Consider the following 24342-nt stretch of genomic DNA (forward strand, 5'->3'; position numbering starts at 1 on the left):
AGTGTGTATGTATATATATACATACATACACACACACACACACGGAGGCCATATGTGGAATTGGTTATGAATATGTGTACATACCCATGTCAGTGTACACGCAATGCTTTCTTGCTCTGTCAGCCGAGAGGGCCTAGAAGCAGGGACACCCAGTAGCAACAAGCACACCTAGCACCCAGGCCTTGGTTTCTAATACCCTCTCCAGGAATAGGAACCTGGGCTCCTTGGAGAAATGGCTGATTCTACAATTGGGACAGGAAATATACAAGATGAGCCTGGAATGCCCTGTAAGTGCCAGAATAAAAAGAAGTGCTCAAAAACACAGGAAGGAAAACAGGCTCACTTATGGGGTGTGTCACAGGGCCACAGGATCCAACCGAAGGAGCTCCCAACGGCCAATGCTGGAACACTGGGAGCAACATTTAGTAAAGTTGTATGGAATTGTAGCCCACAGTATGAGTCCATACAGAATAAACAAAAATGGTGGAAGAGACAAATATGTGGGGGAGAAGAAACAAATGTCCCATGCCAGATTCCAAATGACGTGGGCAGACGCCCCCTCGAGGAGGTGCTGTGGACCCCCCACCCTAAGTGTGGGCTGTGCATAGTGACTCCCTTCCAGAGCACACAGCCTGGAGATAGGGAGAGAGAGGGTGACCTTACAGTGGGGAAGCCTGACTCACAGCACCTCAGCGAGGTGGCCAAGGTCAACGTCAACAGGAAGGACTCCTTTGGAAGTGTGTGCCTTTGACATGATTTGGCCACAATCGCCCTGCTCCTTTGTGGTCTTCCCCCTCAAACACCCTTAACCCCAGTCTAATCAGGAGAAAAACATCAGGAAGATACTAACTAAGGGACAGTCTACAAGGTACCTGACTAGGCTTCCTCAACACTGTCAAGATCATCAAAAGCAAGGAAAGGCCAGGAAATCGCTACAGCCAAAGGGAGCTGAGGAGACAGAATGACTAAATGTCATGTGGGGTCCTGGATGGGATCCTGGGACAGAGAAAGGACATGTTTAACAAAAAGGAAATCTGAATAAACATGGACTTTAGTTAATAATAAAGTATCAGTATTGGTTCATTTATTTTACCAAGTGCAACTTCCTGAAGGAAGGTAGTAAAACTGGGGTAGGGTCTATGGGAACTCCATGCACTATCCTTGCAAGTTTTCTGTAGATCTAAAATAGTTCTAAAATAAAAATTTGATTTTAAAAATATAATTATTGAATTAAACCTGCGACTCCTGGGTATTACTGCTTAGAGGGGACCCCACCATAGCACTTAGGGCACCCAGTCCCCCCACTGAAATGGCTCACCGGGGGCCCAGCTCAGCCCTCAGGGTTCTCTCCAGAACATTTCTCATGAAGTTTTCGGGAAGTTACTCTCTTTCTACCAAGGTTATGAGGCTGGTAGGGTGTGAGCTCTGGGCAGCCAGCCAACCCTGATACTGGCCATACGGGAGGGGAAGGCCTTTTGGGGGAGGGGAGGGGAGAGAGGGAAATTGAGTCCCTGATTCTACTTGGCGTCTAAAGCCAGATCAATCTCCGGACTATTTAGTTATGAGTCAAAACATAGCCTTTGCTTAAGTTTATTGGACCTGAGCTTCCTTCTTCTGTAGCTGAAAGCATTCTCACACATCTGAGATACGAGCAAGATTTGCTAGTCCTGTGTTTTAGACAGGAAAAGAAAAAAGCTTTGGAGAGCCATGTATGGTGTCATCCAATAATGAACTGAAATTTGTATTGGGCACCTCATCGGTGAAAAGCTCAAATCTGTTTGTTTCTGAAGCACCGGGCTTCCCTGTGCGCAGTGGCCAAAGCTCCTTGTTCTTTGTTTATTAGGATGGTTGAGGACCGGCTTGCCTTAAAATAACTAACGTTTTGCTGGTGGGCTATTAGATTTGCTCCTACCACTGTGCTTTGAAAGGGAGTTTATCTGAAAGCAGCAATGGCCACGACCGCCTGCCCCCCCCCAACCCCCCCGCCCCACCGATGTGTTTCAGAAGCACAGTCACAGAGCTACTCCCGAACAAATGTCAAATAAATGTAGACTGTGGTTGCCAGGAAGACAGCCTTGGAACGGCGCTCGTTCTGTGCCCACAGGGCAGCCCAGTGCATGCTTTGGCTGTGGGGTGAGCAGGACCCATGAAGGCTGCAAGGAATGACACGGGGGGAGGGCGCTCCAGGCCTCTGCAATTCTTCGGAGATTTCAGCTGCCCCCGGAGGATCCTCCTCCCAACAGCCAGATGCCTGACGTGGAATTAGCTCCAGAAATGGTTGCAATTCCCCTGATAGGGAGAGAAATTTTCTCTAGAGTGCTCGACTCACTCTAAAGGGGCCTCTTCAGCAATTCGTAAACCTACGCTCCTGAGGGGGAAAGAAATTGCAACTGCCATGGCAACAGTGATCTAGTGCTTGTTCCACAGAATGCGGACCTCACAGGGCCACCGCAAAGCAGCCCAGATTCTATTCATATGTTAGAAAGCAGGAAAGGAGGCAGGGAGAAGAGAGCAAAGGCAGGATAACAGCATCGTTTGTGTGGGCGAAATGCTCTTCACACTTTATACCAGATCGTCCCTGCCAGGGTCCTACTGCTCCATTTTACAGAGAAGAAAACTGAGGCACAGGAAGGCTAAGGGGTGTATCCAGTGTCCCCAGCAGGTAAGAGCTGGATTCAGATCCCAGGGCTGGCTGGCGCAGCCACCCCGCAGACCTCTCTGTGCACCTGCACCTAAGTCAGCTCCACTCACTCCATGCCTTTGCCACCTCCAGTGGCTTCTGTCATGCCTAGAACAGAACCCCAATCCGGAGAAAACTGACCCACTGTTGTCCCTGGCTGCTCCTCTCCACCATCTCCCTGCCCAGCACCCGCTGCCTCTGGCCTTCCCTTCCAGAGTCTCCTCCTCATTCACTTGACTCACCTCTCTGCTCAAATGTCATCTCCACGATGCATGCCCGGACCACAATATCTAAATCAGCAGCTCCAGGAATTCTCTATCTCCTTTCTCAGCTTTGTTTTTTTCCTTTAGAGCTCTTATCTCTGCCCTGACATTAGACATCTATCAATTGTTTATGGTCTATCTCCCCACCAAAATATAAGTCCCAGGTTGGTAGAGCTCTGCTTGTCTTATTTACTGATGGAGCTTTTTGCACACCTCTTTTGGAGATAGCATTTGTCATGTCCTGCGGCTGTGCAGGGTTGGGTGGCCGGGGGCTAGGGTATTTTCTCTCATTTACATACCTCCCTCCTCTGTCTGCCAGTAAGCTCCTCGGAGCTAAGGCCCAGCTGCATGTAGCCCCAACTCCTGCTCCCGACTCCCAGCTTCTGAGCCAATGCCTCACCCTGATCCAGACTCACTGAAGGTTTTTGCTATTGTCTGAATTTGGGTTGGGCCCAGGGGCTGGAAGACCCCTCACTCAGCTTGGCCTTGGTGGAATCCTGGCCAGGCACAGGTCCTCTCCTCCTCATGCTTCCTCGCTTTGGCAAATCCTTGAGATTTCCCCGTCTCCCACCTTATGTAATTTTTCAGTAGACACTTCTTCGAAACACTGCAGCCTCTCCTGGTCTAAACTGGTCCAGAACAGTGTTTTCCCTCATTTAAGAACATCAAGGTGGTGGTGAGAATGGACCTGCCCCTGAGGACTGGGGCATCCAGGACTGAACTCCAGAGTGCCCTGTCCCACCCCGAGCATACCAGAGGAGGGGAAGGCACATGACTGTGCAGGCCGCAGGTTGGACAGTGCTTAGAAAGCAAATCCAAAGGGAATGAGAGAACAGAAGAAGAGAAAGGAAATGGTCCCTCAAGGCTGGGGATCTTGACAACAGCCATTCCCAGGCAGCTGCAACCTCAGAGAGGGACCCTTCTGAGGGGAGGTGCCTGCAGCTGGGCTACCGGAGACCACGTCCAGGTGAAGGCACTGGGTATTCCTCACTCCACCGGGCTCTCAGATCCAAATTACTCAAATGAGAAAATGCCAGCAAGGGCTCCACTGCTAAGAAAAATAAAGGAACAGAATTTTCCTACCTGTTAAGAACTTGGTTTTCTTTTTTTTTTTTAAACAGTCTTACCCTGTTGCCCAGGCTGGAGTGCAATGGTGCAATCTCAGCCCACTGCAGCCTCTGCCTCCCAGGTTCAAGCAATTCTCCTGCCTCAGCCTCCCATGTAGCTGTGATTATAGGCGCGCACCACCGTGTCCAGCTAATTTTTGTATTTTTAGTAGAGACAGGGTTTCACCATGTTGGCCAGGCTGGTCTCGAACTCCTGACCTCAGGTGGTCCACCCACCTTGGCCTCCCAAAGTGCTGGGATTACAGGCGTGAGCCACTGTGCCCAATAAAGAATTCAGTTTTCTATAATCCTGCAATCTGTGAAATATTATCTTACACACGCTTGGGGAGGGGTGCTTTGGGTCTGTTTGCTTGTGTTTTCAGAAAGCAATAGAAGAAGCGGGCTGGCAGAAGCCCTGTGCTCTCCCTGCAAGAAGGGGTCAGAGACCCCCCTCTGACCTGAGCAAACACCTGGTGTTTCAGACAGGTAGGAGTGAGAGGGCCTCCAGCAGGCGGCTTCCTGCTCATGGGAGCAGGTGGTCCTTAAGAAATTAATCGGAGGCCAAGCGTGGTAGCTCACGCCTGTAATCCCAGCACTTTGAGAGGCTGAGACGTGCAGATCACAAGGTCAGGAGTTGAAGACCAGCCTGGCCAACATGGTGAAACCCCATCTCTACTAAAAACACAAAAATTAGCTGGTCATGGTGGCATGTGCCTGTAATCCCAGCTACTCCAGAGGCTGAGGCAGGAGAATTGCTTGAACCGGGACCTGGGAGGTAGAGGTTGCAGTGAGCTGAGATCTTGCCGCTCTACTCCAGCCTGGGCTACAGAGCCAGACTCAGTCTCGAAAAAATTAAAAGAAAAAGAAAAAAGAAAGAAATTAATCGGATAAAGCGTGGCCACAGTTTCTTTCACTAAAATAAATACAAACTCTTGCACCTAAAACTAGCATTCATTCAGTCCATTTCTAAAGGAATGTGACAGGCACTGCACAAGTCACTCAAAATAAACAGGACGCAGCCCTCTGTACACAGCTTGCTACTGAGTGGGAATGACAGGACCTATGGATCTATGCTGTTAGGGACGATGGAGCTCAGGTCTGCGGACAGTTAGGATTCCAAGTCCTATTTCTGGAAATGACATCATCAGTTTGCAGTTTCTTGCACTTTTGATGGCTGACTCAATTTGGAGTCAGGCCTGAGCAGAGGGGTCATTTGGCTTCTTGGATCAGCCTTGACCCTCACTTATAATCTGCAGCTGCTCACACGGTCACCTTGGGAAGCTCCCGGAGGCCAGGGATGCTAAAAAGAGACTCAGATGCCCACCACTCTCCCAGGGCCGGCCTGAGAGGTCCACACAGAAAGGCCCCTGCCTTTTGGGTTGGCTCCTCACAGGAGGTCATTTCCCACCAAGGAACTTTCTGCGGCTGGAGGAAATGAGATTCTTACAGAAACACCAGCTGGCTGGCGAGCTGAAAGTGCCTGTGCGGGGCTAAGGATCAACCTCCAGGCTCCAGGCTACTGTGGCCGAAGCATTCGGGCCCCCAGCTCGCCCCAGCCTGGCCTGCTCGGACCCTCCTCCAGTTCTCCAAGCATCGTTCCTCGGTCTTCCCACAAAAAACGCAGCCCTATAAACCACAACGAGCTCGAGAGGTGGGGTTCTCTTGCACCAAAGGGCCCCAAAGCCCCACCTAGGGTGCCTGTCAGTCACACTCAGACACTGGCTCATAAGGAGTGGGCTGGCCCAGAGAACAGCCCAGGTCACTGGAAGGAAGTGTGAATTGAAAACCAGTCAGCACTCCAGAAATTGGAAGGAGATAGAAGGTGGGAGATGAGTTGCAGGTGGGCCACGCTCCTCATGAAGAGAGTTAAGCATCTTTAGGCCTAGCTGTGCAAAGGGGATGGGGAGGGCTCCCACCTTAGAGACCATCCTGACACGCAAAGCACTCTGGCCCAGGTGGCCGTGCTGATGGCAAAACCTCATGACCAAAACAAGGTTATCTTCCCAGCCGCGCCATCCCCAGCTCATGCTGAGAAGGTCACATGCTACAGCAGAGCCCCGTAACTGCCTTTGGGGCACGTGGCCTCCGTGTGTGCATCTGGGGCCCCAGCTCCAGTGGACATAGGCGACAAGAGAGTCACAGGCCCGTGGCTGGGGACAGAGGCCTCCTGGGGTCTGCAGGAGGCAGCACCTCTCCAGTTCAGAAAAGCCATTTTAGCCCAAGGGGGCGGGGGGTGCAGAGTTGGCTTTTAGTATTGTTTTTAATGTTAATGAAGTCAGAGGCAGACGAGCTTTGTACAGAAGGAGTAAGGTTGCACAAAGTCACTCACTGATGGAACACTGGCCGTCCACTCAGCTCCAAGTGTGGGGCCTGCCCCTGCCGGAGAGGCCCCCAGGAGACTCCCTCGGTCCTTGCCCTCAGCAAGTTTATTATAGAGTGGGCAGGACCAGCACTGTTGCAGCGCACAGGGTGGGAGCCTTGGGGACAGCCGCACGGCAGCCTCCCAGGAGGCCCCGGGCTGAGGGATTTGCAGCACGCTCCCATCCTCCCAGTTAATCCTCAGCTTTCGGGTTGCTCGTTGTCATCCTCATTTGATAAATGAAAAATCTGCGGCTTGGGGAGGAGACACAGGTTGTCCAGGGTCACACAGCAGGCACCACTGAGGCGTGCTGGGGGTCTCAGGGACCTGGGGAGGAGCTCCTGGGTCTGCTCCAGGGATCCAGGGATTCAAGGAAGATGTGATCGTGTAGATGACACCGTAACAAATCTTAAAGAATAAGGTGACCAAGGGGAGGAGAAATGGAGGGACATTCTTCTCCAACGAGACAATGTGCAAAGTCAGGAAAGTGACACCAGAGAATCTGGTGCCTTCAGGAGTGGGGACAAGGGCTACAGGGACCAGACAACAGAGGCAGGCGTGCCACCCACCCAGGGGTCCTGAAAAAGCCTGGGCATGCCACCCTGGGGGCTCCACAGGAAGCCTGGGCAGGCCACCCTGTGGGGGACCATGGGAAGTCCAGGCAGACCACCCCGGAGGCCATGAGAAGCCCACATGTGCCACCCTGGGAGGCCATGAGAAGCCCACATGTGCCACCCTGGGAGGCTAGTCTCTAATGAGGCCAAGCAGGGACATGACAGGGACGGATAAGCAGGAGAGAAAGATCCCTGGGGAAGTGCACGAGGAAAGGACGGAGGGGGAAGGGGAAGCCGGAGACCTGGAGGCCACCAAAATGCACCAAGAGAGAAGGCAAGGTGGCCCTGACCCATCTGCTTCCCACAGAGGCACTTGCTGTCCACTAGCGGGGAGTCAGGGCAACCAGCAAACACCCCCTCGTGAAGCGCCACGACTCGACATCGCAACCGCAAAATGATAAGTACTTGCTCAGCCCCAGAAGGCCACGGCACCACTTTGCGTCTACAAGGATCTGTTCTTTCCTATCCAGCCACTTCTGAGAAAGTGGGAGGGTACTGCTTTGTCCTGGCTAATTTTCTGTCACTTTCACTCCCCCTTTCTCTGAGTTTATGGCAAAAATAACCTCACCGCTCAAATTTTTTGGAAATAAAAAATTTTTAAAAAGCCTAGAATCCCAGCACTCTAAACACTTCATATCCCAAATCGTTTCAACTCTGCTGGATTTCACAAAGCCTGACGCTGGGGTGCAAGCTCAGTGGGGCGGGGCAGCTCTGTGTGCTGGTGGATGGCCAGGCCTGGCAGGTGGCATGCACTCAACAAGTGGGCCGTGGGCGCACATGGACAGGCGGCCAGCGTGCAAACGCCCCTGCCGTCTCTGCAGTCACCAGACGTGGCAGAAGCCTCTCCCTCGGCCTCTGTCCCCTCGTCATAGTCACCGTCCTCAATGCTCCCCTCTGTAAGCATGCCAGTTTCCTTTCCCAACCTGGGGAAATCTAGGTCACTTCTTTCTTACTTTTTTCATTTTAATTTTCTATTATAAATGATGCCTCCTTTCTGGGCTGACGAGAAACCCAGAATACCTACAGGAAAAGTGGCACAGTTTTGATTACTTACATGAGGAAAGTTAAAAGACAAGCCACAGACTTGGAGAAAATAGTTGCAAAATACATAACAGCCAATGGGTTACTATCCTTTACATAGACGGCGCTTGTGAAAATCAATAAGAAGAAGATGTTAAAATGGAAAAAAGGGCAAAGAATATGAATTCACTGGCAAGACACAAGCAGGTAGTAGACACAAGCAACATCTTGTCTCGCTTATAAACACAGAAATGAAAATCAAAACAAGATCCTTCCCTCCCTACACTGGAAAAAATAAACAAGACTAAGTCTCTCTTACTTTGTTGAAAGTGTGGTGAAAGGATCCTCTCATGTTATGATGATGGGAGTATAATAAATTGGTATAACCAATTCAGAGGGCAATTTGGCAAAATAATGTAAATATGCTTTTACTAGCACACAAAGGTGTAAAAAACACACTTTTGGCCAGGCGCAGTGGCTCACGCTTGTAATCCCAGCACTTTGGGAGGCCCAGGCAGGAGGATCACCTGAGGTCAAGAGTTCAAGACCAGCCTGACCAACATGGTGAAACCCCGTCCCTACTAAAAATACATAAATTAACTGGGCATGGTGGCAGATGCCTGTAATCCCAGCTACTCGGGGAGGCTGAGCCAGGAGAATCACTTGAACCCAGGAAGTGAAGGTTGCAGTGAGCCGAGATGGCACCATTGCACTCAAGCCTGGGCAACAGAGCGAGACTCCATCTCAAAAACAAAAAAACACTTTTACCCGTAAATCTTACTTCCAAAAATCAATTCTGAAGAATAGCAACACAACCAACAAAGGATATGGATATGGGTGTTCGTTCACACTGTTTACAACAACAACATATTGGGAAAATCCAAACGCCCATCACACGAGGAGCTGGCCAGGAGTCGGAAGCACACAGGCATCAGGGGCCTGCTGGTCCATGGTGAGAAGGGGTGGGTCTCCATTGTCTTTTTCTTTTTGTTTTTGTTTTTTTTTTTTTTTTGAGGTGGAATTTCACTCTTGTCGCCCAGGCTGGAGTGCAATGGCACGATCTCGGCTCACTGCAACCTCCACCTCCCAGGTTCAAGTGATTCTCCTACCTCAGCCTCCCAAGTAGCTGGGATTACAGGGACGCGCCACCACGCCCGGCTAATTTTTGTATTTTTAGTAGAGACGTAGTTTCACCATGTTGGCCAGGATGGTCTCAATCTCTTGACCTTGTGATCTGCCCTCCTCAGCCTCCCAAAGTGCTGGGATTACAGGCATGAGCCACTGTGCCCGGCCTCCATTTTCTCTACTAGAAGAGGGACTTTGCCTTTTCTACCACATGGTTTGAAATATTTACAACTAGTAATAATTTTGCAATTACCAAGACCATAAAAAGAAACAGGTGGAGGGTATATAAATCAAATACTACTACGACAGACACGGAAGTGAGATCTTTGTGCCAGTGTCTTCTCCTTTCGCACAAAAGTCAAGGGCAGACCATCTGCCCGTCTATTTATTGATCCCATCTTGTCGGTCTCCCCCAGAGAATGCCAGCCTCTTCAGGTCAAAGGGCACCCCCTTTCTCTGATTCTTGGTGCATCCCGCCCAGTGGTTATCCTGAAGAGCTCGTCGTGGCAGGTTCATTATACACGTACAAGACAGGCTGATTTCTCTTGGTGTTCAACGGTGTACCTTTCCGAAGGTAAAGTGCCTTACCTCTGCCTGTCTGATTTATTTTAACTCTCTCCCATAAGGTTTCCAGGGTCCAGAGGGCTTCAATTCCGTTTCACAAGCCCTGCCCAGTGCCTGGTCTACAGCAAGCAGGCGCTGAATACATTTTGCTTGTTTGATGAATTGATTTTTCCCCAACCCCCTGCACCACCCCCAGCTCGGAAGAGGTGGTGGAGGAAGTGACTGGAGTCTTTTCAGAATAGTCACGAGAAATGCTGGTTAGACCCAAGAGAGAACAGGCAGATGATGCCCACGGGCACTGGTTCAGTAGCTGCCACTGACCATGGCTCTGACCCGCCAGGCCAGGACGGCTAGAGCACATGCTGGGAGCTGCTGGCCGTGGCAGGACACACTGCCTGGACACCTTCTTTTGCCTTTGGGAACCCCCTTTAGACTTTCCCGGGGTACTCGGACTTTCCTTCCCAGTATTCCAATCTCGTGGGAAGGTGATCACTCTTCAAGGATAGGCCAGACCCTTCTCTTCTCCTCATGTGGCTTCGCTGGTCCCTTTCTTGCTGGAGATGGTGAGCTGGCCAGGGACCTGGGAACCAGCAATCAGCTCTTCACTCCGCAGTCTTGGCCCTTCTTCCGGACTCAGCTCCTCCAATCTTCAATTTGGCTCTGATGCCCTAATTTGAAACTCTCCTTTGGTGTGATCTTTTTGGGAATTAAAGAGGGAGCTCTGCATACAGGAATGAGCCTGTGTGCACCCTGGAAGGTACCAGAAGAAAGTGCAGTCTGGGCAGAGAGTGGAGGCAGAGGCTGGACCCACTCAGCTCTTGGGAGCCCGGGGGCTTGGCACCTCCAGAATCTCCTCCATCTCCAGCCTCCTTCCCTGTGACACACGGGCAGAATCTCACACTCTGTCTGAAGTTTCCAGACAGTTGGAAACGTCGCTCATGCATATATGAACTCAGTCACCACGTTCCCCAAAGACCCAAGGCCTGAGCTGAGGAGGCATTCGACCCCACCCAGCGTCCCCAGCCTCGTCCCCCCAAGGGTCCCCAGCCTCATCCCCACCCAGGGTCCCCAGCCTCGACCCCACCCAGGGTCCCCAGCCTCGACCCCACCCAGGGTCTCCAGCCTCGTCCCCACCCAGGGTCCCCAGCCTCAACCCCACCCAGGGTCCCCAGCCTCGACCCCACCCAGGGTCTCCAGCCTCGTCCCCACCCAGGGTCCCCAGCCTCGACCCCACCCAGGGTCCCCAGCCTCGACCCTACCCAGGGTGGCCAGCCTCGACCCTACCCAGGGTCCCCAGCCTCATCCCCACCCAGGGTCCCCAGCCTCGACCCCACCCAGGGTCCCCAGCCTCGACCCCACCCAGGGTCCCCAGCCTCATCCCCACCCAGGGTCCCCAGCCTCAACTCCACCCAGGGTCCCCAGCCTCGACCCCACCCAGGGTCTCCAGCCTCGTCCCCACCCAGGGTGGCCAGCCTCGACCCTACCCAGGGTCCCCAGCCTCATCCCCACCCAGGGTCCCCAGCCTCGACCCCACCCAGGGTCTCCAGCCTCGTCCCCACCCAGGGTCCCCAGCCTCGACCCCACCCAGGGTCCCCAGCCTCGACCCTACCCAGGGTGGCCAGCCTCGACCCTACCCAGGGTCCCCAGCCTCATCCCCACCCAGGGTCCCCAGCCTCATCCCCACCCACGGTCCCCAGCCTCGACCCCACCCAGGGTCTCCAGCCTTGTCCCCACCCAGGGTCCCCAGCCTCGACCCCACCCAGGGTCCCCAGCCTCGACCCCACCCAGGGTCCCCAGCCTCATCCCCACCCAGGGTCCCCAGCCTCAACTCCACCCAGGGTCCCCAGCCTCGACCCCACCCAGGGTCTCCAGCCTCGTCCCCACCCAGGGTGGCCAGCCTCGACCCTACGCAGGGTCCCCAGCCTCATCCCCACCCAGGGTCCCCAGCCTCGACCCCACCCAGGGTCCCCAGCCTCGTCCCCACCCAGGGTCCCCAGCCTGGCCCGCGGCTTGCCTGGCAGAGGCAGGAGGTTCCCTTCGTTTTTATCTTGATTCTGAGGAATGAACATTGGCTGCATTCCCGGCAGCCGGGCCAGGAGCAGGGATGCAGGTTTAGGATACCAGGAGATCCTGGGGCTGATGTGGGGGGCACAGAGCAGGCGCCACTTCTGGAACCTTCCCCACCAAGGCTGTTCAGGACCAACGAGCATGACTGCAGGCAGAGCCAGGGGAAGGAAGGCAGAGAATAGGCATAATGCCCACCTAGGAAACAGGCACAAATGAAGACCCCACAACCTCCAACTTGGATGCGGAGTCAACCATTCCTCACTACCTGCACTGGTGAGGTCTGTGTGTCCTCCACCTGGCCAGCCCGGGATGCCCAATAGCTGGGGACGCGCTGTTTCTGGGGGAGTCTGTGAGGTGCCTCTGGCTGAGACCAGCGTTTGCAGTGGTGGACTGTGGCGAGCAGATGCCTCCCTGTGTGCATGGGATCATGCAACCCCTTGAAGGGCTGAAGAGAACAAGAAGGCAGAGGAAGGAGGAACTTGCCTCTTTCCTCCCACCTGCCTGCTTGGGCTGGGACACTGGCCTTCTCCTGCCCTGGGACTGGGTCCCCACCATCAGCTCCCGGGTGCTGGGCCCTCAGGCTTGCACTGGAGCCACACCACCAGCTTTCCCGGGGCTCCGGCTTGCAGGCGGTAGCTGGCAGGACTTCTCAGCCTCTGTCCTCAGGTGAGCCAACTCCTCACTATTGGTCTGCTTCTCTGAAGGACCCCAACTCATAGGTCCACCTGACCGTGGTCCAAGTCCCATCACACTTTGCAAAGCTGACTGCAGCTGCTGCTCACTGGCCTCCCTGCCTGGCCCCTTCCATGCACCCTCCTCCAGCATCCAAGAGGATCCTGTGAAAACCCACGTCAGACCATGGCCCTCTGCACCGCCTCCCGCAAGGCATGCAGTGGAGGAAGAGTGAGCTCAGGTCACTCATGTGACCACGCGGGGTTGCCCCCGTCACCTCTCTGACCTCACAGCCCACTACGGTCCCCCACAGCCCACTCCCTCCCTCCGCTCTGGCCACGTGGCCTCCTGCATAAGACTGCTTCTGTGCCAGAAGTTCCTTCCCTCTGACACACACAGGCTCCTTGCTCCTAACGCCTGTAAGATCCCTCCTCCTATGTGACCTTTTGCCTGGCCACTTTCTCTAAAATTCCAACTCCCTCATGCTGCACATTCCCTCACACTGCACATTCTATATCCCCTTCCCTGCAGGATTTTTCTTTTTTAGAGATGGGGTCTCACTATGGATTTTTCTTCTTTGCCTTAATTTTTATCCAACACCCTACACATTCTATTTATTTATACCATCGTGTCTGTCTCCCCCAGAGAATGCCAGCTTCTTCAGGCCAGGGATCTCTGCTTATTCTGTTCACTACTGAATTCCCAGTGCCCAGAACAGCACCCAACACGCAGTAATGAGATTGTTGATGAATGGAAGACCACACTGCTCCATGGGGATCTGGGAGAGGAAAGGGTTCCTCTCTAGGCAGCTGCTGTGGCCTCATCGATCCAGTATCTATACAGGGGTCCAGTCCAGCTCCTAAGAGTGCAAAGTAATTACAGATGCGATTATTCTCCTGAGCACAGAATCAGCCAGGCAGTGTGAGGGGCCAGCCTGCACTGGTGCTGGATGCACACAGAGTCTCAGAGCCACACCCTCCACCCTCCTGGGGAACTGCCCTGCAGAACCACCCCCCATGGGCGGGCACTCGTCCTTCTGGGGCTCTTGGAGGAAATGGTTACAGAAGACTAGGCCAGATGACAATAAGGGATGGAGAATAACTAAGTGCCAAGCCAACGAGCCATCTGCTGGTAAGAACTCCATGCCAGGCAGCACAGGCGGTCCCAATAGCACGATCTCTGGATTAGCCCAAATAGCATCGGAACATTTGACAACAAATTGAACTACTAGTAATAGTGCTCACTTCAATGAGCCGGGGACACAGTATCCCCATGGCGAGTCAGGTGGCCCGCTGTAACCACCCAGCTGGGTCTCCCCACCCCAAAGGCCTCCAGGCTGTCCCCTTCTCATCCTGTCACTTGAAAAGCAAAACTCATGGTGCCAAAGCTCTGACATGGACTCCACTGAAGCTGTGGGCAGGGGGTGCCAAGGTACCGAGTTCCAAGCCGTTGTTATTTGAGAGCATGCCCCCCGCCATGAGGGCAGGTGGGGGGACATAAAGTGACACAGGATGGACTGGCCAAAGGCCGAGGATGATCACTTACTTCACAGGATGATGCCACCCCCATGGACAGGCAAGGAGCTCTCACATTCCCCAGGACCCCAGCTGCCACCAGAGCTCCAGATGGCCCTGGGGGTGTCTGTAAAGCCTGTGACCGTCCACCAGGTGGAGACCAGGCTGGCCAGGGGAGGGAGAGGAAGTGACCACTGGCCCTGGCACTGGCTGGCCGGCTCCAGCAGGCCCGAAGGGGAGGGAGGAGCCTGGGTGCACCAGACTCTCGCAATAAGCAGCACCCAGACACTTAACAGATGGAAAGCGGTGGCTTGGAACTCACTTCCAACGAAACAATAGCACATGCTCAGGCTGGCTTTGACACTTGCTTCCAAAGGCGACATGCACCCAGGGCCAGGACCACGGCATCTGAGCCTCCCCCAACAGCCGCCAACCCCATTCCCACTGGAGGAGCCCAGGAGAACTGGGGGCGGCCAAGGCAGCCCTTTCCTGCTCCGCAGATCCAGAGGATGCCCACAGCCCCCTTCCCCTCCCGCCTTTCCCACACTCCCTGTAGCAATTCACACAAGGGGGGAGGGGACGAACATGCTGAATCCAGCAGATAGCTTGTGGCGGGGTAATCCTCGGTCCGGCCCCATACAGGACAGAAATAAAATCGCCATTTCAGCTCCGGGCGCAGCTGGAGGAGGCTGACGCCCCCTAGTTAGGGGAAGGCTGTGGGTGAACGAGAAGGAACTTTTCCCGTTTTCTATTCAAATGAAATGAGGGTGGCGGTCGCAGCAGGGAGAGAGGAGCGAGGGGAGTTTTCCCGGCGGGGCTGGGGGGTCCACAGCGGCGCTGCCACGCTCAGCCCAGCGCTGGCTTAGGAGGGACGGACTGCGTGGGGAGGCGACGGCTCCGGGCCGAAGGGGTCGCTCAGGGCTCTGCACAGCTGTCCAGGGGGCATCGGGAGATAGGCAGCCGACCGGGGGCTGGAGTCCAGGGAAGAAGAAAGAGGGGGAAGGGAGGTGCAGGGAGTGAAGAGGAGGGGAGAGAGGAGAGACGCGGGAGGGAGAGGGAAGGGGGGAGGGGGGAGGGGCGGGCGGCCGGGAGGAGGAGCGCGCGAGCCGGAGTCGGAGCCCGAGCCCGAGCGCGAGCCGAGCGGAGGAGACCCTGCGGCGCGCGGCGGCGGCTCCCGGGCGTCCCGGGCCCGGTGGCGGCGCCGCTGTGGTTGGCTGAGCGCCGCGGGCCGCCCCCCGCCCGCCCCCTCCCCTGCTCCCCTCCCCCGCTCCCCTCCCCCGCCTCCCGCGGCGGCTGGCGTCGGGAAAGTACAGTAAAAAGTCCGAGTGCAGCCGCCGGGCGCAGGATGGGATCCGGCTCCTCCAGCTACCGGCCCAAGGCCATCTACCTGGACATCGATGGACGCATTCAGAAGGTAGCCCCTCCCCCACCCAGACACCCCCTCCTCCCCCCGGGTGACAGCGCCGGGGCCGGGCGCGGCGGGGCGGGACTGTCCGTGCGTCTGCCGGTCCAGGCTGCGGCCTCCGTGCGCTCCGCCAGCTCTGGTCGGGGGCGGGGGTCCCCACGCGCCGGCTCCCCGGGGAAAGGGGCGACTCGCCCTGGGGGGTGGGGGGTGGGGGTCGGGCTAGTGTTTCCATTTCACAGGCAGAGCTTTTCTTTTTGAAAATCTGATTAGGCTGAGTTTTTACATTCAAGGGCTGGCACATGAAGCCTTTAATTTCCGGTGGATCGGCCCGCCGGGCAGCCCCGGGGTCGTGGTCCGCGGAGGGGGCGAGCAGCCGCCGCTTCCTGTCGCGCGGGGGCAGGTGCGGGGGGCGCCGGCGGGGACACTGCTCCCCCGCAGGTGGGTAGCTCCGACTGCAGAGGGGGACTCGGGCCGCTGCACCTCCGGGGCCCCGCGGAGAGCCTGGGGGGCAGCGGGTCCGGCTCTCCCCTGCTGTGCGGAGATAGGAAGTCCCTCGAATGTCCAGTGTTCCTAGCGGACTTCAGTTACACGGGAGAGGGGTTCAGAATAGACCCCCTTTGTTCGTGGCCCCCTCTGACGGGCAGAGAGGGACAATGAGCGCGCCGGCTTGGAAGGGGCTCTCATGAGCTCCCCCTAAAGTCCCCAGGGAAAAGCCATTGTGAGGAAATCCCTCAAACCTCAGCTGGGCGTTTCAGGAAGCCCTTGCAGCTGCTTCTCACCTTTCTGCCCACGGAGTACTCCACTGAAGGAGGCCAGGGAGAGATGCCCCAGCCAGGCACAGAGCAGGTGCCGGCCAGGCTTGAGTCTTTCCTGTTCCCAGATGTGCACTTGGCCAGTTTCATCAGTAGATTTAAGCCAACAAGCCGCCCTCACCCTGTGCCCGGCTTGATCCCCGTGAAATGGAAAGTACAGCCCTCTCCCACCGTAGCCCGCTTTGAGAGACTCAGATAATCGGGAGGAGGAAGCATCTTCAAGGACAGGTGGTCACCCCCTTATTTCATCAGTGCTGGGCAGCTGGGCAGCGGCAGACGCACAACTAGACCCAGGTCCCTGACTCCAGGACTAGGCGTCTGCAATTGCATGGGACTGTAACAGCCTCCTTTCTCCCCAAAGGAAGGAGTGGCCCTCCCTTGAATATGTCACTGCACCAGCATGCACACTCACACACACACACACACACACGCTCCAATGCTCACACATCCACTCACAAACACACACATGCACACGTGCATACACACACGTGCACATGAGCACACAGACATGCACACCACATAGGCACATGCACACACACTTTTTCTGCCCAATAGCTGAGAATGTATCAAAGACCTGCCTTAAAAGCAAAAATCTTTTTAAAGTGAGTTGTCACCAGATCAACACTAGCAGGTCCGTCCTAAGAACTTCCTAAAGATGTCCCGAGAGCAGCTCTCTTGGAAGCAGGTGGAAAGTGGAGGAGAGCTTCAGGAGGGGTGGGAGGAGGATGCTGGGCGTGGCAGGCCAGGCTGTTATTGTGGGCAGGGTAGCTTTTCACAGTGGACACGCTGAGGTTGGGGTGATCTCCAGAAAAGCAGCCTGCAGGTGGGCCCTGGGGAAGACATGGCATGTGGCACCTTTGCGGGGGAGAGGCGGATTGACTGCCAGCTCTACCACTTCCTGTAACCACGAGCAAGCCCCTTGGCTCCCCAAGCTGGCATCCCCGTCCATAAAGAAGGGATAATAAAATCTGCTTTATAGACTGGAATGAGAAGGGAATGAGTGAATGTAAACACTGCCTGGAACACTGCAGTACACGATGAGCATTATTCTTCGCTCAGTTCCTTCCATAAACGTCCTTTTGTGGTGCAAACAGGGAGGCGCCAGACGGGTCTCCAACCCCCACCCCGCCCCCCATCTCCACGAGGTCTGTTGCTTGCTCCTGAGCTGCCCCCGCCGTCTGCCCCTTGCTGTGAACCCCGTTGGCAGCTCCTAGCTGGACTGTGAGTCCTGGTTGAAGCTGAATCGTTTGCCCAAGCCATGTGCCGGGCAAAGCATGATAACTTCTCGCTCATCTCCCAGGCTGCACACCCAGCAGTGCTGTCACGGATGGGTTGCACCGGGCTCAGCTGAGAGCACTTTCAGTGCCACTGCCATCAGCCGCCATTCCTTCTCTTAAAGTACCGGGCACTGGGTAAATCCTGGAATTTCCAGCGTGAATCTGTCTCCCTGCCATCCACCCCATCTCCTCTCCATCAAAGGTCATGGAAACAAACCCATGTTGCTTCCTAGGAGGGGGCCCTGGGGGTCACTGGGTGCAGGAGATAAGGGATGTGTTGCTTTCTGTCACTGTGTTCGTCTGCACCACCTGGCCATGAGTCCTGGCGATGGGCACACCGGCCCCTTCGTTATCTCTGCTCTTTGTCCCTCTGGTTACCTGACCCCTGGCCATCTCAGTTTCCCCCTGAGACCGCAGAGATGGGGAGGAAGGAGGGAACATTAGAAACCGGGGGTTCCGCCGAGTTCTGTGCTCCGGCAAAGCTCCAGATTGACAATCTGAAGTTGTCTGAGGGAGGCCCCGGGCAGCAAGTGCCGGTGTCTCCTGGCTTGGCCTTACCTGTGCAGGTAACCCTGCAGACATGCCCAGTGATTCAGAGGAGCCGCTGCAGCCACTTGGCAGCCAGGCCAATGCTTTCTTTATATGAAGAAAACTCCAGACACGCACAGGTGTCACATCACCAGAGTGACATAGTGGGAGACAGCAACAGGAATTTGGGGGATTGTCTTCCCTCCTCAGGAGCTTTTCCTTCAGAGGTTGTGCAGAGGAAGCTGGGCGTGTGAAGTGAGTCGGAGGTTGCCTCCTGAGCCCTACACGAAGGCAGGACTCTGTGCCCTGGAGTCCAACTGAGGCTCCGTTTTCAGTGCTCCCCTCTCATCTCGAGAACCTTAGGTCAGTTACTTCACTCTGTGCCCCTGTGCTGCTGTGCTAATAATTAAATGGGATAAGGCAGATTGCCTGGTCAATGAGCCCGCCGTGTTTATTGAGCATCTACTATGTGCTGAGTGCTGGGGTCCATGAGAAGCTGAGTGCTGGCGGAATGGGAAGGCAACTACAAATGATAAACAGCAGCAGACGTTGCAGGCTGGGTGGGCCAGCCCCGTGTGGGGCCTGATGAACAGGTTTTTTTCCCTGATGATCGGCTTTGCAGGCTTTGTGGGCTTTGTGGGGAAGGAGCCCTTTGTGCAGAACTGGCAGCCATGAGGATGGCCTGGTGAGAAGCTGCTGAAGGGCTGGGGACAGCCTCCACCCAGCCAGCAGCATCTGCACCGGCCTGTTCCCGTCATCTGTTCCTTGGCTTGCCAGCGTGCACAGATCAGGACTTGGCACTTCCCCAGCACCAGGTAAAGCCCTCCTGTCACCCCCAACCCCGTGTCTAGACCTTCAGGTGGGCTGTTAAAGAAGGGGAGAGGTGGAAGCCAGGTCCCCAAACCTAGGGTGCTGAGGTCCTTGCTTCAGAGAGACTCTGTCCTCTAGGAGCTGAAGCGCTTCGTCTTTCCCCAGAGGGTTCGTTTTTTCCTTTCCTCAGCTGCCCCTACCCTGGGGGGCCCTGGCTGCAGCACCTGCTCCTTTCTCTTGCCTATGGAGAAAGGGTTTGCTCAGCTGAGCTGCCCATGGAGTGACAGGGACAACGCACTCAGCACTGGGGAGCTGGAGGGGGTCCCACCTGGTGGCACATCCAGGCTTGGGTTTGCCAATCTTCAGAATCGGGGAAGAGAGAGGCCTTTGGGACCCCTGGGCCAGGCTGTGGGCTCGGGTGTGGTGAGGAGCCACATCTGGGCAAGACTGAATGCTCCGGAGCCTCTGTGGTGCCACTGCCCTGACCTGGCGGCCCCCTCGGGACACTCGCATTGTGCACGGCCTCCCTGGCGCCTCTGGGCTGTGGTGTTCTGGTCTTGGCCTTGCTCTGCAGCTGGAACCCAGGTCTGAACACATCGGCGGCCGCTTGAGTTTGCGGGGCTGTTTCTACTCTAAACCAGAGCAGCGAATGCGCACAGCCCAAAGGGAGGAGCCGCGCTAGAAAGTGTTCAAGCGTCCGCAGAAGTCGGCTCCCAGTTCTTAATAGTTTGCCACCCACTGTGGCTACGCCACACCTACACTTGCCTCCACCCCACCTATGCCTGCCCCCTTCACCTGCAGGAGCCCAGGGCTCCGTGCCCTGGGCAGCTGGTGGGGTCTGCCCAGGCCTTCTCGTGATGCTTCCACCCAGCCTGGTCCTGGCACCCAAGGCCAACCTCTGCGGGCCCCAGAGCTGTGCCTTTTTGGCTCAGGTCCTCCCCGCAGTGCTTGGAGTCCAGGCCTCTGCACCCTGCTGGGGTGGTCTCTGGTCCTGGCCCAAGGGAATGTCGCTCCCTGCTGCCTGGTTCTACTGATCTGTCCTGTCCAGGCCCCTCTGCCTTCATTTCTTGCTTTGGCACAAGCATGAGCTGCTGTTTCCCCCGGCTCCTCAGGGGAGAGGAGTGCACTGCCCCAAACTTGTCTGGTGTGGTTAGCACAGTGGGGCCTTAAGCCCTACCCGGCTCCTGCGTGCCTTTCCCCTCTCCTGCCCACGACATGGTCAAATGCAAACCTCCTTTCATTTTAGAAGGCATGGGCTGCTCAGCCCACACGCGCAGTGCCCTTTCCTGTGGCTGCAGGCATCGCTGCTCAATCGTGCAGGGCTGCGTCCCCCGGCCACACTGACTCCTCTCCAGGTTTCTCGGCTCCGGCACCACTGTCTATGCCCTCCTTCCCAGGTGGACGGCGGCTCTCCTCGCCATCCTCTCCACTTCCAGCCTATCACCTGTCTGCCTGTTACATGTTTGTAACTTTTGATCTTTAAATTGGTATAAAAATGGTACTGTAAGTTCACTGAACCAAGAAAATCTGCTGAAGGAAGGGGGTCAGTCACACCCTTTTGGGGTTTCCAGTGTATGAATGGAGGGGGTGGCGGTGGTGGGGGGACAGGGAGCAATGAGAGTTGCCAGCCTTATTGCTGTCCTGACCCCTGGCTGGGGACGACTCCCCTGTCTCCACCTGAATTGAAGCTGGGCTGTGAAAAGTAGTAAGAACCCTCAGGTTTTGGTTCCTTTTTCAACCAGCAATCAGCCATGAAGTGCCTGACCACTTGAGAGCTACGGCAGGTGCTGTCTCGGAGACGGCACTGGAAACTGGGCCCTTCCCAATTTTAGCCCGAGAAGTCAGGGAGCTGCTGGCCTCCACACTCCTTCCCATTGGTGTGGTCCGAATTCCCCTTTAGCCAGACATTTCCAATGTCCAGAGGCCCAGGAGGGGACAGCTGGAAGCCAGAAGCCCACCTGACACCATCAGGAATTTCCATGAATGACCTGGAAACCTCTCAGACTAAACCAATGCCGCCCAATCTGGGAATCCAGGAGGGCTGGTCCCATAGAGTGGTGGGGACATGGTGCTGAGACGGACAGCCTCGCCTCATCCGCCTTTCCCACTTGCCAGCCGGGAGGCCTGGGCAAAGTCACTTTCTCCCCAGGGAAGTGGAGACTCACTGCGCAGTCCACGCAGAGCAATGGGGTGAAGTTTCCAGAGCAGGGCAGGGCATGTGGGGAGGCTCAGGAATGCCACCCTTGCCCTCAGGCCTGGGCACAGCACAGCCCCCATGACGCTTCTCTCATCCTGGACCCATCAGCCCGGAAGACTCTGGAAGCAGCAGTGGCAGCACCTTCCTGTCACTTGTCTTGTCACTCCCCGAGTCCACTGTGAGCTGGAACCACAGGCTCCCATGAAGAAGGAGCCAGAACCACAGGCCCCAGGAGCCCGGGTCCCACAGCCCGCACCTTCATCTCCCAGCCAGCCTCTCCCGAGCTCAGTGTGGGTGGAGGGGCTGTCTGGCCTCAGAAATGGGCAAAAGACAGCTCTCGTTGTCAGCGAGGTAAATCTAGCGCAGAGGAAGGGCACAGTGTCCCCGTCAGACGCCTCAGATGAACTGACATGCAAATGAGAGATGAAACGGGGACGCGCCGGGCAGCTGATCTCAGTGCAGCAACCGGGACACCTCGGGGCATAAGCCGGGCAGGGAGGAGGCAGGAACTGGGCCCCAGGGGGCCAAGACTTCCTGAGAGCCTGGGCCCGGTAGCCCAGTCCTGGGCTTGCTTCCCAGGGGGTGGTGGGCAACCCTGAACCCTCTCTCACCCAATCACCTGCTCCCCTGGGTGCAGGTGACCCAGCAAGCCACACTCCTGGGAAATTTCAGAAGGTTTTGGGCAAGAAGGGCCCAGAGAGCCCCCAGAGACCAGACGGCACAGCCCTATAGCTGGGCCTGCCCCAGACAAAGCGTGTCTGCACTCCTTGGCTTTCTCCCCAGACAAACCCACCCTGAGCACAGGATCCCTCCAGCTTCCAGGAGCAGGTGCAGGGCCTGCAGGGACGGCTCGCAGAGGAGCAGGTGCAGGGCCTGCAGGGACGGCTCGCAGAGAAGGCAGTTTGCGAGTCAGTGCCTGGCTTGTGGAGGTTGAGACCAAGGCCAGTTGGGTGCTTGCATTTCCAGGGGTCCAAATATTTTTGAGAAGAAAATGTTCTAAGAAAGTGCACAGGGTGGTGGATGAAAGACCACGCTCTGGGTACCGTGTACACCGCTCGGGTGACAGTGCACCAGAATCTCAGAAATCACCACTAAAGAACTTACCCATGTCACCAAACACCACCCCTTCCCCAAACACTATTGAAATTTAAAAAAAAAAAAGATTAAAATGGTTAAAAAAAAGAAAGTGCACAAGCAAGGGTCCGTCTGCAGGAGTTGGAGGAGCGCATGCCTGTATTCCTGGCACCGCGGGCACAGTCATGCCATGGGCACCAGGGACGCCCAGTGCACTCAGCCACCCAGGGGTGGCTCCCAACATTTTCAAGCTCAAAAAGAAACATTTTCACTTGAGGGTGCAACTTATTTGTCTTGAACCCATCCCTGACTGCCTGTCTCCCCCCTCACCCTGACCACATCTCCCCAAATCCCAAAGCTGGTCACGCAACGGGAGCATTGGCCCTGAACAGAAACCCGCAGTACCCCTGAAAACTCGGTCTAGAAACAACTAAAAGAAGAACCACAACATTTTATTCCGTTTGCTTTAGATTCTCTGCCAATTTTTTTTTTTTTTTTTTTTGAGATGGAGTCTCGCTCTGTCGCCCAGGCTAGAGTGCAGTGGCGTGATCTCGGCTCACTGCAACCTCCACCTCCCAGGTTCAAGGAATTCTCCTGCCTCAGCCTCCCGAGTAGCTCGGACTACAGGCACCTGCCACCAGGCCCGGCTAATTTTTTATTTTTAGTAGAGACAGGGTTTCACCACCTTGGCCAGGCTGGTCTCGAACTCCTGAGCTTGTGATCCGCCCACCTCAGCCTCCCAAAGTGCTGGGATTACAGGCGTGAGCCACCGCGCCCAGCCATTTTTTTTTTTTAATTTTAAATTGTGGTAAAATATATAAACAATAAACCCTCCCTCCCCATCCCCCTCCCCCAGCCCCTGACCCCCACTGTACATTCCGCTTTCTATCTCCATGAAACTGCTGAGTGCGGGGACCTCACAGAAGTGGAATCACACAGGATCGTCCTGCTGTGCCTGGCCTCGTTCACTCGGATCATGCCCTCAGGTGCATCCATGTTGTATAGCACGTGTCCGAATTTCCTGCCTTTTTAAGGCCCAGCGGTATTCCATTGTGTGCGTGGACCACATTTTGTGTTTCCATTCAAAACGGATGAATCGATGAAACTGCCTGATATTTTTAAAGCCTCAGTCATTTTCATTCTTAGTTCTTCAGTTTGCAAAGGGCCGGCCTGTTGTGATGGGTTTATTGTTGCGTCTTCTGAAAAACTTTGTGAGTTCCCGAAGGCCTCTCCACGTCTTGAGTCATGGCTGTGCTGCTTTGCGAAGCTGTGTGCATGTCTGTGGTGTAGCCTGTGTACAGCCTGTGATGCGTCGCAGCGGAAGGGTAGGGGGCTGCCCAGGGAAGACAGATGCGCCAGGTTCCGCTCCACGGAGCTCAGCTACCAGCCCTGGTGGAGAGCGCAGATGGGGCCGATTTGTCATTTGTCTGCGCTTGAGCCCAGCAGCTGTGTGGCCTCCCTGGGGCAAGTCATTCACCCTCTCTGTGCCTCAGTGTCTCTGTCTGTGAAGTGGGGGGAAGTTTTTGGAAGATTAAGTGGACTAATACGTGTCAAATGCTAGAACACACTGGCACTTGGTAAATGCTATATAAATGTTATCATTTTTATTTGTTCGTTTATTATTTATTTATCCATGTCATGGATTTAAGGCAGTCTAATCTCAGTGCCTGGTGGAGACCCGGGCCCCACCCTCCCAGGTTGTCAAGTGGCCCCTGTGCCTCCCACTATCGTCCCCAGCACGGTGCCGTGTCCGGGCGTGCGTGAAGGGCCAGCTCCCCTCACAGCTCTGCTTCCCAGGTTACCTCCCATCCACCCTCACCCTACCTGTTTCCTCACCGAAGGAAGGGGCGGAAAGATGCCCTCCATGTCCCTTCCGACTGTTGCAGAGGGATGGAGGACTATGGTACACACACACATATACACGCACACACCCACCACACACACACACCATGCACATGCACATCACACACACGCACACACCATGCACACACACCACACACGTACACACCATGCACATCACACACAAGCACACCACACACACCAAGCACACGCACATCATACACATGCACACACACCACACCCACCACACACATGCACGCACACCACACACACGCACATCACACACCATGCACACACACACGACGCACACGCACTGCACACACATGCACACGCACATCACACATGTACACACCATGCACATCACACACAACGCACACCACACGCAAGGACACACACCACACACACACCAAGCACAC

At 55.6% G+C, this 24342-nt stretch overlaps 1 protein-coding gene across 6 annotated transcripts in view; it reads left to right on the forward strand.

The window, feature by feature from the left end:
* Nucleotides 1-15121: 15121 nt before the first annotated feature.
* PDE9A (phosphodiesterase 9A) overlaps nucleotides 15122-24342 on the forward strand; it is a 125213-nt gene continuing 115992 nt past the window's right edge. For all 6 annotated transcript variants that reach the window (XM_003823868.5, XM_003823869.5, XM_063601401.1 and 3 more), the window contains exon 1: nucleotides 15122-15398. In XM_003823868.5, coding sequence (XP_003823916.2) covers nucleotides 15330-15398 — 69 coding nt within the window. In that variant the 5' untranslated portion in view covers nucleotides 15122-15329. The remainder of the gene's footprint in view (nucleotides 15399-24342) is intronic.

This window comes from Pan paniscus, chromosome 22, assembly GCF_029289425.2.
Source record: "Pan paniscus chromosome 22, NHGRI_mPanPan1-v2.0_pri, whole genome shotgun sequence".
NCBI lineage: Eukaryota > Metazoa > Chordata > Mammalia > Primates > Hominidae > Pan > Pan paniscus.